Source organism: Poecilia reticulata, chromosome 2 (assembly GCF_904066995.2).
Source record: "Poecilia reticulata chromosome 2, P_reticulata-male-v2, whole genome shotgun sequence".
NCBI classification, from domain to species: Eukaryota; Metazoa; Chordata; class Actinopteri; order Cyprinodontiformes; family Poeciliidae; genus Poecilia; species Poecilia reticulata.
This window is the reverse complement of record NC_088831.1, coordinates 4,450,810-4,463,506: the sequence shown is the minus strand read 5'-3', so window position 1 is coordinate 4,463,506 and position 12,697 is coordinate 4,450,810. Positions and strand designations below refer to the sequence as shown.

The window sequence follows — 12,697 nt, the reverse complement described above, 5'->3', positions numbered from 1 at the left end:
TAATAAACAACGCATTTCATTTTATTAGCCATGTGTTTGGGGGTGGATGGGAGGTTATTTGCTGCAATTTAATAACATAATACGTAGGTCACAAAAGTCCAGGAACTATTTCCTCAAAAAGAGACGTGGCTGAATTCAACACGGGTTTTTGAAGGAAGTATTAGGTTTATTCTTGTGTAGTTTTTGTCTTCCATCCTAAATTTGAAACTTTTTCTACTAATTATATTTATGCAGAAGGTCACGCCAACAATGTAATTTCAAAAGAGGTGATATTGGATGTAATTTGGAATAGATTAGAATGAAAAGGAATAGAGCAAATGGAAACTAAAAAAGTTTACAATAATATTGTTAGAGATGTCTAATCTCAGAGTAATACTGTCACATTTCACAAATGTCTTGCGGATGGAGAGGTCCATTTTTCTCTAAACATCAGAGTGAGATCTCTTAGGTTTTTCCTGCTCTGTTAAACTGAAGCTCAGCTGGATGGTGAGCAGATTCAAGAATGAAAAGGCATAAAGCAGTTAAAGATGCAGTTCTAAAGAGATTAAATGAAGACGTGTCCGTGTTCATGAGACAATGTTGGTGCTATGTTTGCATTTTTTTTCTTTTTTGTTTTTTGCATTAGGTTGTGTGCAAATAGCTTCTATATTAATACATTTAATGAGACAAACCTTTAATCCCTCCTCATTGTTCCCAGGCAGCTTTGACCCATCAGCCTCATTTGAAGAATGGAGATGAAATTAAAATGAGTACAGAAATAGTTCAGTTTTATCTGCAGCAGAAAACATTACAGGAACATAAAAAGATGTCTGCCAAACTGAGTCATTTTGGATTGGACAGGAGAATGTATCAGATCACAGAGGTCTTTAAATCACTACACAACATTTTCTCAGAATGCCACATCTATTATATTTTGTAAGTAATGCGAACAATCAGGAAAATAGATTCACTTAAACACCAATAAAACAAACAAAAAAGTAGTTTATTTTAGCAACACTGCAACATAAACACTTTCAAATATGGCCGGTTTTCACAGAAAAGAGAAACGTCTGTGTCAGAGTAAAAACAAAAAGAAAAAAAAAAGACAACTAACTTTCCATGATGACTAAAATGTACATGGATTTGCACAGATGGCAGCTGACTCAGACATTATATGTTGGTAGAAGCACAGTGGCGCCCTCTTGTGTCATAAAATATGTCAAATCAGACTGTTCTGATATAAACCTCCTCATTTGGTCTTTCTAATAGTTAAATGGTAAAATATATGTTGTTTTTTAACTGAAGAACAAGACGTCAACTTTTCTGACTTTTCTGTCAAACAAAACAAAAGGTATGACAGAATCCATATCTTGCTCATGGGCACTTCAGACAACATTTTGAAGGCACTTATGCTACATAAGTGCACTAGGTGTGCTTCTATTCATATAAGCTATTCATATACAAAGGCTTGATTTTACACAATTCGTTCTTCTAACCTACCAAGTATTTTGAGTTTTTTTCTGCTTAAACTAAAAGCTTGGTATTTATATATCGATTATCAGTGATTGAAAAGACTGAGGCAGTGAGGTAAAAACACTGTTTAGCAACTTATGAGTAACGTAACATACGCGGAATACTGTATATGTGCCAGAAAACAGTCTTTGTCATAGGATTTGCCTCAGCGTTTTCAGTGTGGTCGTACAGTGTATGTTGAATCACAGACTCTACCTCCAGAAAAATAAAAATAATTATATCTAAAATATTTTAATATCTCACCAGGTGATATTAATGTCTGAAATGTATCATGACTCTACTCAGTCTAATCCTTCAAAAAAAACAAAGAGGTCATGTGATGCTCTTGACAAGCACCTCCAGGTTGGTTCAATCAGGTTTCCACCTTCCCGTAGGTGCCGTCAGGTGGCCGGTAGTGCTTGGGGAAGGCCCTGAGTTGGAACGAGTTAAAGGCGTATTTTCTCGCGCCAACGTTCTTCACTGTGTTTTCTCGTCTGCAGCCCTCGCTGTGAAGACAAAAGAAGCGGGAGGGGGAGACGAAAAGAGTTAAAACACAATCAAAACACACCGTGGGTAGGCATGACAACTGTTAACTTGCTACCTGATGGACGATCAAGTTGTTTTGCTAAATTACAAAGCGACTACAAGTTAGATTACCTTTTTTATGTATAACAATAAAATTGTAATATATAATATTATTTGGCAACCTAACTTGTTAAAAAATGTAAATCAATTGATCTATCAGGCAGTCTTTTCATGTAGGACTTTCCTACACAGTGAAAGCTGGATGTTTTATAAAAGTGCTTCTTACTGAAAACAAGCTACCTTATTTAACACTTTTCTCTAATCTGTACAGTTTGAATTATAAGCATTTTAAATGTCCCTTTTAACTTGTTATCCAACTAACTTGTCTGTTATTAGGTTGAATAAATGAACTAGATTAGGATACAAAGGTTTACTACTTGTAAATATCAATTTGTAACTTATTTGCATAGCAGACTTGTAGCGAGCTAACTAGTTAGCTAGAAGATACATATTTTACATTATAATAGCAAAATTTTAGTCCATAACTTCTAGTGTATCTCTTATTTTTGAACAAGCTTAAATATTTATAGGTTTTGATTATCGATTTGAGACTAGCTTTTCTTTAATTACAGAGATTTTAATGGCAAAGCTAACTTGCTATTTAGCTAGCAAGGCCTAAATTGAAATGTTCTTTAACTTTTTTAATTCTATTGCTTGTAACTTCAGTTCAGGTAAGCTAATCAAGTTAGCTAGGAAATCTGACATTTACATCCACATCTATAAATAAAAAACAATGTGCTTTTAAATAAAAATGTTAAATTATCTGCTTAGAAGCGGCTGGCCAACCAGATGATCAATTACCAAGAAATTTATCAAATGAAATTTGCACTGGTGAGACTTTTTAAATTTAGCCATATAATGTAAAAGAAAAAAAAAAATACATGAAAAATATTACAAGAAAAAAACATATATATATATCATCAACTTAAAAAAAAAAGTAAAACCGACACAAGAAAGAAGAAAAAAAGAAAAAAAAAACAGTAACAATACTGACATATATATATTTTCCAAGTGGAGGCATAAAACATTTATTTGAGCAGCATTATGACTGTAAGGGCACATAGACAGAGAGTTTTCTTGGATTTGCGTACACATTGTGGGTGCTGGACAAAGCAAGAGTTTAGACATTAAAGTGATATTAATTTGAGGCATAGCTGAAAATACTGTTTTTTTTTTGTTTTTTTTACCGTAATACATGTCTGGTTGCAGCTGGAATATGAAAGTTACCACTGGAATAAATTAACAAAACTGACACCTTAAAAGCAACAAAATCACTATTATCGCAATAACTTTCTGCACAAATCTCTGTAAAAGTCTTATTAGAAACCGTAATGCAGAATATTTTTCTGTTAATAATATGCTGAAATTCACTCATTGTATCAGTTTACAGTCAGACGTGAGGATTGTAACACGATGATAATGTTACATCACAAGTCAAACATCCCCAAAAACAATATCTGACAATAAGGCTTAGAGTTTTGGACAGAGCTGCAATCTGTGAAGAAATTTAGTCACACAAGAAAATGCATATTCAGTTTCAATAGGCAGTAAAAACAGACGTACACAGCAAAGAAATAAAGTGACTAGAGTAAGACAGTTATGGCACAAGCATAACTGTCTTACTCTTACATAGTATATCTATGATATACTATGATCAGTATATCATAGATATACTGATTTATGTATATACTCATTTCCTGATTCATAATAAATATCACAGACAACAATGTACTAAAACAGAACAAGCACTTAAATATAATTCTTACAAAAACATATTTCAAATATATCCTCTTATAGATCTACAAGAACAAGAACAAAAAGCTCCATGAAACAGTAACGTAACTGAATCCTTTAAGAAGAACTGTATCATCATGTATCTCTAAAGATGGATAGTAAATAATTAATATATCTCTGAAACTGACATTTTTTCTCCAACAAACTCTAATTTCCACTTCATTGTCTAGCAGCTGTCACTTTATTTATCATTTTATATATATTTAAAATATTAAAAATAGGTTATTGTTTTTGTTCAATAAATGCTAACAGTGGTAGGTCTGCAGATCAAGGAGAACTCAATCTTGTAAAATCAACAAGTTAAAAATTGCAAAAAAAGTGTAGTTTGCATTTAATTTTCCAATTGGTACTTTAAAACATAACTTAACTCAATAGTTGATTACTTAATGATCATGAACTGTTTTAAATTAAAAAAAATTCTTAAGAAAAATATTATGCCCACTTGCTAATAGCTAGCTACACGGAAAAATAGTGACTATGTAGCCTTTTTTTTTAAGACACTGGATTTTAAATTTGATTTGAAATTAGGGATTAAATTTTTTTTTAAAATCCATTTTAAATATCTTGATAACATGGCAATTTGACTAGGGATGAATAATGGTAATCCTAATCTATTTTATCTTTCTATCCAAATAAAAAAACAACTAAATAGTGAAGCTAATATGCTACTAGCGGCACAAAAATATTGAAAAAGGCAGAAACCAAAGAAGGATTTTTTACCAAACCTTTTCTAATGAAAACAATACAAATAAAAAGTACATCAACTCTAACTAAACTCATTCATAATCATAACGTACAGAAAATAAGATCAGCATAATTCAGCTAGCTAGGAGCTGAATATGCTACCAGGATATATAATTATAAATCCTGATGGATAAATCCATCAGCATTTATCCATTATAAATCCTGATGGATTTATAATTAGATAAATTTTGTTATAGGTTTATCAGGAACACACGCCACTGGATCATTTTAATTCTTGTAAATGAAATAAAAATAAGTCAACACTGTATCTGAACAAATGAAAAACTTCGCTAACATGCTAAAATGACAGAAGGTTTTTCTGTGTAGCGTGCTAGATAGCATGGATCCACATCAACCGTGGAATCATGATTAAAATATTTGTTAAATCTATTTGAGAATACAGAGAAGCTTGTTATACATTGACAAGCTAACAAATTGATCACTGGTCAGTGTATGTGAATGCTAGCAGGACATGAGAGTCAATAAACTCCCCAGGGAGGCTAATTCGGTCTTATCTATTTCCTTACTGGGTCGATCTTAATGATACCGAGTCTGAATGCTCTGGGGAGGCAGCTGATGCTGCGGGCCAAAATATTGATTTTTAAATAGCATACTTCCAAGTGAAGCAGCCTGAATGCTTTCAGTTCCCCAAAGTAATAAACACATCAAATTATGGTACAATTCTGTCTTGAGCATTTATTTGTTGCCTCGAAAATAAGACAGAGTCCAGATATGAGTGTATATTTTTTCCATAACAGTCATATGCAATATATTTTAACAATAAAATCTTTTATCATAATTACTATTTATAATTTCTCTATAAAAAGCATATATTTCTAGACACCAATTAATTCGATAAGCTATCTTATTAAATTATTCCGTGATATTTTCTGCCTTCCATATACAGAACTGTTGTTCTAAATACGTTTGAGTTGCTACCCTTTTTGTATAATTAATTCAGATTTTAGTTTTGTTTTTAAACTATTTTGTCATTCGAGAAGCAGCAATGGTTGCTAAAACAAAACAGCAATTGTATTACAGAAAACATGTTTCATTGGAAAAAAAGAAGGAAAATAAATAAACAGGAGACTTTATGCAAAACTTTATGCATCTAGGCCTGTCACAATAAGAAATTGTTCCAGAAATTACTGCAATAAATTATAAAATTGTTGTTTTGAGACCATTTTCAACTAATATATTAATAATAATAATAATAATAATAATAATGGCATATAAATGCAAGTATGCCTACTCAAACATAATTCTGATTTCTGAACGCTGGTATTGAAAAATATTTTAAAAAATCCAAAATAAAAAACCAATAATTAAAATGGATTATGAAGTCTTTGTAACCAAAATTCAAAACATATTAATCGTTCAGCGTAGACAGGGATAACAGGCAAAAGGGGCAAGTAGTGCAAACCCATTTGTATCGGGTGTCAAATGTCTGCAGCGCTTTTCCAACAATATTCAAGGACAACATCTCTTTAATGATTGTTGACTAACTGGAAGTTATCAATCATATTTGAATTGATTTATTGCTTTTTGTGACAGGCCTAGATGCATCTAGCAAACCTCTGAAAACAGACCCTACAGTAAAAACCTGACTAGCATTTGGCTATCGATGGAGTACATCCATCAATAATTCAAAAATCTTGTTGCATATTAAAGTAAATAGATTCTTTCACTTTCATAACTGCCTCTAAAGCTTATGGATGTAAACGGTACACATCCATAAGCAGCATCACTTTGCATAATCAAGCACGTTTCACCTGAATATCCTACGATCTACAATCTGCCACGGCTGCTTTGTCATGAAAGTAATATGGAGTCAAAGCCAAAAGCCTCATACTTTCTATAAAACCAGGAAGACCTGCTGGAAAGAAAAAAAACCCAAGGCTGACAAAAATATAAATATACGCTAAGCTTAAGCATAGCTGCATAAAAAGCTTTAGGTTCGTCTACATTAGCTCAGAAGCTGAGTGCCGACGCACCTGGAAGACTATGAACGCATAAATGGAAGATGCTGTGTGTGTGTGTGTGTGTGTATATATATATATATATATATATATATTTTTTTTATTAAAGCTGTTCTCAGTTCTTCCAGAAACTATTTTAATATATTTACTTATATATATTATATATATATATATATATATATATATATATATATATATATATATATATATATATGTCTCATAATAGTCATGACAACAATGAATATTAGAACTTCTGAATCCAACTGTGTCTGTTCTGGTGTTATTTGTGAGAAATAAGGCAGAGTGACATCAAGTCGTTTGCTAAAAATATTCATTACATCCCTTTTAAAAATACTTTTTCTTCTATTGCATGTTCCCCGTAAAACACATCATTTATTGTTAAGCAACTTTGCAAGCCTTTCCTCTTTCTTTATGCGAGTAATCATTTAAAAAAAAAAGAAAAAGACAAAACACTGTACTTTAGTGACCAATCAGAGGAATGGCAGCATTTAGGAGAGAAAATATGAAAATAAGACACAAAAATTAAACTTTAAAGCAGCAGTACGTAACTTTAACAAAATATTTTTTTTCTATATTTGTTGCTCAGCAAATGCTAACTAGTGCTAAGGCTAGTTAGCACGGCTACCAATAATGGGGGATAAATGTTTTTTCTGTAATGGTAAGTTGTTTCTCCGTGGTTAGCATGTTTAGCAGTGCGCTCACAAGGTTGATTGACAATGCTAAGGCCCTCCTCCTGACTCTGATTGGTTGTTTTTGGTTGGGAAATGATGATAGATTTACATACTGCAGCTTTAAATGGTAACTCAGATGCCTGATGCCTCACTTTCAGCAAGAGGAGAAAGAAGTGAAGGAAAATTCAGTTTTTGTTTTTTTTTTCCCATGAAGAAACTCCAGTGGGGGTGGTGGAAAGCCCTTCATTCAGGTGAAACAGTGTGTGACTGGACTGCAGTTTCAGGGGGGAAAAAACCCTGACCAGGCCTGGCTCAGCTGCAGCGAACTTTGGCCAAGAAATACGCCACGCTGAGGAAGATCCACACCACCAGCAGGTTGGGGCTGAGCGCCAACAGCGGCAGGGAGTACATGAGGCTGGGGTCCAGCCGCAGGTCGCGCACTGGCAGCAAGCCGCTCAGGTTCTTCTGGATCACACCTTCCCTCGTCCCAACGCTGCACGGTGTAGGAGGAAGAAGAACGGGAAGGAGGTGGAGCGGCAAAAGAGGAGGAAGAGAGCGACGGATGAGGAGGAAGGGATATAAACAGATGGCACGCAGATATGCCAGCGCAGAGATGGCAAATTAATAAGTGGGATGTGAGAACAAGGGAAAAAAATGTGTTGACAGAAAGTAGCTCCCACAAGGCGACACCAAAACAATAACGCCGATAAACAAATAAAACACAATCCGGCGAAAATAAGGCAGTTACAGGACAAGAACCATGAGACGGGAAGCAGAGGAAGAAAAGAGAGGAGAGAAAAAAAGAGAAATTAGGAAAGATGTTCTTTAAAGAAAGGAAAGAAGAAACAGCAAAATGGTTCACCATGTTTATCTTCTCTTTAGACATGGATGGAGAAGGAAGAGGAGGGAGAAGCACGAAGCTCGGGGCATGCAAACGTTACGGGGTGTGGGGCAATTTGTTGCTGTCAAACATGCATCCGGGGTCAAATAAAATCTGAGTTCATGCCAGCCGGCTGGGGAGGAGGAGAAGAGGAACGCGTGCAGACGTGAGGAGGAGAAGGAGAAAGATGGAGAGACTTTAAACAGAGTGGTGCGAGCGTCTCTGGGGTTTGTACCAAACAGACATTTGGAGCACAACCAGGCAAGAGAAGCTGGGAATCGCATTTGCTGTGGATCAATATCAGTATCAATAACGACCAGCAGCAGCAGCAGCTCAGTCGCTCTGTCTCCTGTCTCAGATCAGCATCGTATTTCTGCAAGCGGGGGGAAAAAAGCTCAGCTTGTTTCTTTTTTTATTTTTCTCCCTTTGCTGGAGGTAAACAGGACCGCTTTCACAATTACAATTTTTTGTATGTTTTATTTTTTTGTATCTTATGATTGAATTCATTTTCATTTTCCTGACTTTGAAATCATATGTATACAGACCCATTTGATAAATTAGAATACATTTGAAAAGTCCATTTATTATAGGAAACTTATCACTAAGTGATTTTTATACATTATATAGAAAGTTTCAAAAGCCTTTATTTCTCTCAATTATGATAATTTCCATTTACAGCTGATGAAAACGTGGCATTTAAATTAGTATACTACATCAGACCAATAAAAAACTATTTTCAGAAATGGTTAGAAATGTGTAATACTTGCATAAAGGTTATTTTCAAAATGTACTTTCAATCTGACAAACAAGACTTCGATGTATTTTCTAATTTATTCAACATGTCTGTATATATAGTTTGTAAATCCATTACCCAGACTTTGTTTTATTGGGGTTACATTCTAAAATATAAGAAAAATGACTAATTCTTTTTATAAACGTGCAGTAGTAATAGATTTTTCATGTTTTCCACTAAGCTACCTTGGAGAATAGTTTTTTCTTCAGGCAGAAGAAGAAAACTAATTTAAATTAATTACCATTATTACACATTCCTACAGAGTTTGGAGAGACTTTATTGATGCTTTACAATGTAACTGCTACGATTCAACTTGTAAAATTGGCTAATTTCACTAATTTTAACTGAGTTTAGAGAGATTAGTTACTGTTACCTCTTGGGTTTAGTCTGAAAATTCTGCCAGTCATCAACATACAAGAATAGCAATGGACCTGGTTCCACTAGAGGGCTCCACATGTTGTTTTGGGAGATTAACTTTAAGCTAACTAAAATGCTAGTGGTTTTTATTGGTTATTTTGTACATTAGCGGATAATAAACAAAATGCTAGCTCTTGTTTATTGCACAATATCTGGTGTTATGTACTGTAAAGTGCTCAAGAAATAAATGATATGCTTTGTTATTTACATAATTTGAATCTTGTATAACTGGTTTAACTGACCTGGCCGTGTAATTCACCAGACAGTAAATAACAACTAGCTATGTTCTTTGTAATCCGTTATTCTTCCACACTTCTGTGGAGTTTGGAGAAATTTTACAGTTGCTTTCAAGAAAGGAATTAAATGTGTTTGCAAATAAAATCAGTTTTAGTTGTGCACCTCAAATTTCCAACGAAAAGTAGCAGCAAAAGTTTATTGTAAAACCTGAAATATAACATCTTGCAGTAACACTATATTTGAAGAGGGGTGGATAAGACTGTCATGACACTTTCATAAACATGACATAACACATGTCATGAACATGAATAAGCCTTCATGAATATTTATGACTGTCGTAAAGCGTCATTCGGTAAATTATGACTCTTTTAATACAAAGTTGACATTATTCAAAATGTCTTTGTTATGACAACTTGACATTAACCAAGAAATCATTACTGTTTAAACTTTACCTTTAATAACATAAAGTTACCTAATTTTTAAAGTGCAATCAGTAATACTTTTATAACAAATTTACCCATCTTGCTTCCATGGTTTAATTTCAATCTGTGTAATCTAGTTGGCCCTCATTCTTGCAGTTAATACAAACCTAAAACAAAGTACAGTTCACTAGTTATTACTGGTAGCCGATGGACAAAAGGATGACAAAGGAAAAAATGATGATGATTGTGGCAAAAACAATAAATCTGCCAGTTAAAAAAAAGTTTACACATTTTTGTCTGAGATTTGTTTTTTCGGTTTTTTTCTATTAAATTAAGGACAAATCAGATTCCATCTTAGAGTTCAAGTGCTACTGGAATTACGGCCCAACAAAACAGGTTGATTCTCCTACCTGCGCATGCAGTCGAGTGCCTGCGTGAAGACCTGCGGCGCCATGCCGTGTTCATGCTGCAGGATCAGGCACTGCTCCAGAGTGACCGACATTCCCGTCCGGTCTTTGGCGCTCTTGCAGCTGGTGAAACGAACTCCGTTCAGTCGGCGGCAGATCTAACGCAGAAAAGCGAAGAGGTTTGAGTTTCAACAGGCAGATTCCTCCTTCCTTTTGCATTCAGAGGTTTTTCATCACCTCGGCCGCCTGCCAGAGGATGTCCACGTTCTTGTTCTTCCTGGCGTTGACGTTCTGGCCCAGAAACCTCAGCAGCTCAGGGAGGCAAGTCTGGGAACGGGATCTGGGAAGGCCTGGGTGGAGAAAAGGAGGGTTGTACGAGTTTTAACTCTTTCGTTTCTCATATTCTGAGACGATACAGAAACAGAAGAAGAAGAAGAAGAAGCTTTTCCAAACTCACAGTCCTCAGGAAGAACTTCTTTGAACTGTTCATAGTACGAGTTCAGCCTGGAGAGACTCTCCATGTTGATGATTTCCTGAAGGGACGTGTCACCAAACCTGAGCGGCACAAACACAAACTCAGGTTTCTTCCCCCCCTTCATTTCAATGTCTCTGGAGCACAAAATGTGAGTCTGTCTCACTTCTCGGCCAGCGTCTGCTGCTCGTTGATGCCCACGTTAAAGTGCACTGGCTGGACCCTTAGCAGCATTCCGCTCTGGATCTCCCGCGGCAACGCGTCGAACATGCTGCCCGGCAGCGGGATGCGGACGTTGAAGCCATCCCTGTTGCCCGTGATGATCGGCAGCATGTCGGGAGCGGAGCTGCCGGTTGCCTGGGTGACCTGAGTCAAAATTTTAAAAAACAAAGAAAATCTTCTGTTTTGATTTAGAATATTTGTATGCAAATTACACTGTAAAAATGCCCAAATTTATTCTAATTTTATTTTTTATATAGTTTCTAGTAAATTTATCTTGAAATAAGACAAAACTAACTTACAAGTAACTTTTCAGCAAGATATACAAGCTTGTTTTAAGTAAATAATTTTTTCATTTAGATATATAAAGTGCTTGAACTGCTACAGTTCTCTTTTTAGAATTGTTGAAAAATTATTTACTTAGCTTATATATCTTGCTGAAAAGTTATTTAAAAATTTTCTTTGCCCAAATTAAAACGTAATAAAATATATTAACTAGAAACTTCTTGGGTTTTTTGCTGTATAAATATTATGTAGTATTATTTTTACCTTAAAGGTGACGTTCCGCAGATCCATGACGCCGACGCTCATGTCCTCCAACATGGCGACCTCCTCTCCTAGACGCACAAGGAGACGCTCGGTGAAGTAAATCCAGCTAAAAAAAGTCATGAGTAAGACCTGATAGAGTCTGTTTCGAACCGTAGGTGCTGAGCAGGGACTCGTACTGAGCCAGTAGTCCGATTGTGTAGAGCTGCCGCAGGAAACCGTTGTCTCGAAGACAGTTCCTCAGTTTGATGATGAAGCCACAGATTAGGGCAGTGAGCTGCAAGGAACATAGGAGAGACATCAGAACAGGAGGGAAAAAAAGTTTTTTCATTGGTCTCTTGAGTCATGTACTGTGTGCTGACCGTCTGGCAGAAGACGATGTCCCGGCGATACTGCAGCGACACGTCCATGGCAATGGTGGGGGCGCTGTCCTGCATCAGCAGGAACACCATGGACTTCTTGGCCTTGTCAGTCATCATGGCGACGCACTCGGTAAGCGTGGTGAGGAGCGGGTACAGAGCCTCGCTCCACTCACCTAGGAGCAAAGATGGAACGGAGTAAAGAATAAAACCGAGAGGTTATCAGCTGGAAGACTGAAACTGAAATTAATCTTAATTAGACTGCTAAGAGACGGAAACGGACTGGACAGAGAGACGGCAAGGAAAGCAGAAGCGCTGACAGAAGCCAAGTTACACTGTGTATCTTTTTCACTTTACAAATGATAGAAAAAGTTATGGAAAGTGACTATTCAAAAACAAAAACAAACCTACATGAATTCAAAGTTAGAGGCAGCAGCTCTTACCTGGGTACGCCTCCTCTGCACTCGGGCTTCCATCTGGAAGAAGGGGTGAAGGTGCAACATGCATGATTAGCAGACACACATAGAAAACACTGCAGACCAGGGTCAAACATCTAACAATAAAAAATCTACTATGCAGCTTCTTCTGCGATTAGATATCTCAAGCAAAGGCTTCCACTTTATTCCCACATTGGTTTAAAGGGGGTAATTGGAGCAGATG

The 12,697-nt window shown here is 35.8% G+C and overlaps 1 protein-coding gene across 14 annotated transcripts in view; it reads right to left on the bottom strand.

Moving 5' to 3' along the window:
• Window positions 1-961: 961 nt before the first annotated feature.
• Window positions 962-12,697, bottom strand: part of LOC103473821 (inositol polyphosphate-4-phosphatase type I A-like) — a 32,952-nt gene continuing 21,216 nt past the window's right edge. For 6 of the 14 annotated variants that reach the window (XM_008424341.3, XM_008424404.3, XM_008424350.3 and 3 more), the window contains 9 exons: window positions 12,481-12,513; window positions 12,041-12,213; window positions 11,832-11,955; window positions 11,682-11,749; window positions 11,080-11,279; window positions 10,899-10,996; window positions 10,679-10,791; window positions 10,445-10,599; window positions 7,475-7,778 (listed from right to left, as the gene is read on the bottom strand). In XM_008424341.3, coding sequence (XP_008422563.1) covers window positions 7,598-7,778; window positions 10,445-10,599; window positions 10,679-10,791; window positions 10,899-10,996; window positions 11,080-11,279; window positions 11,682-11,749; window positions 11,832-11,955; window positions 12,041-12,213; window positions 12,481-12,513 — 1,145 coding nt within the window. In that variant the 3' untranslated portion in view covers window positions 7,475-7,597. The other 8 variants (XM_008424388.3, XM_008424421.3, XM_008424440.3 and 5 more) reach the window with 4 other exon arrangements.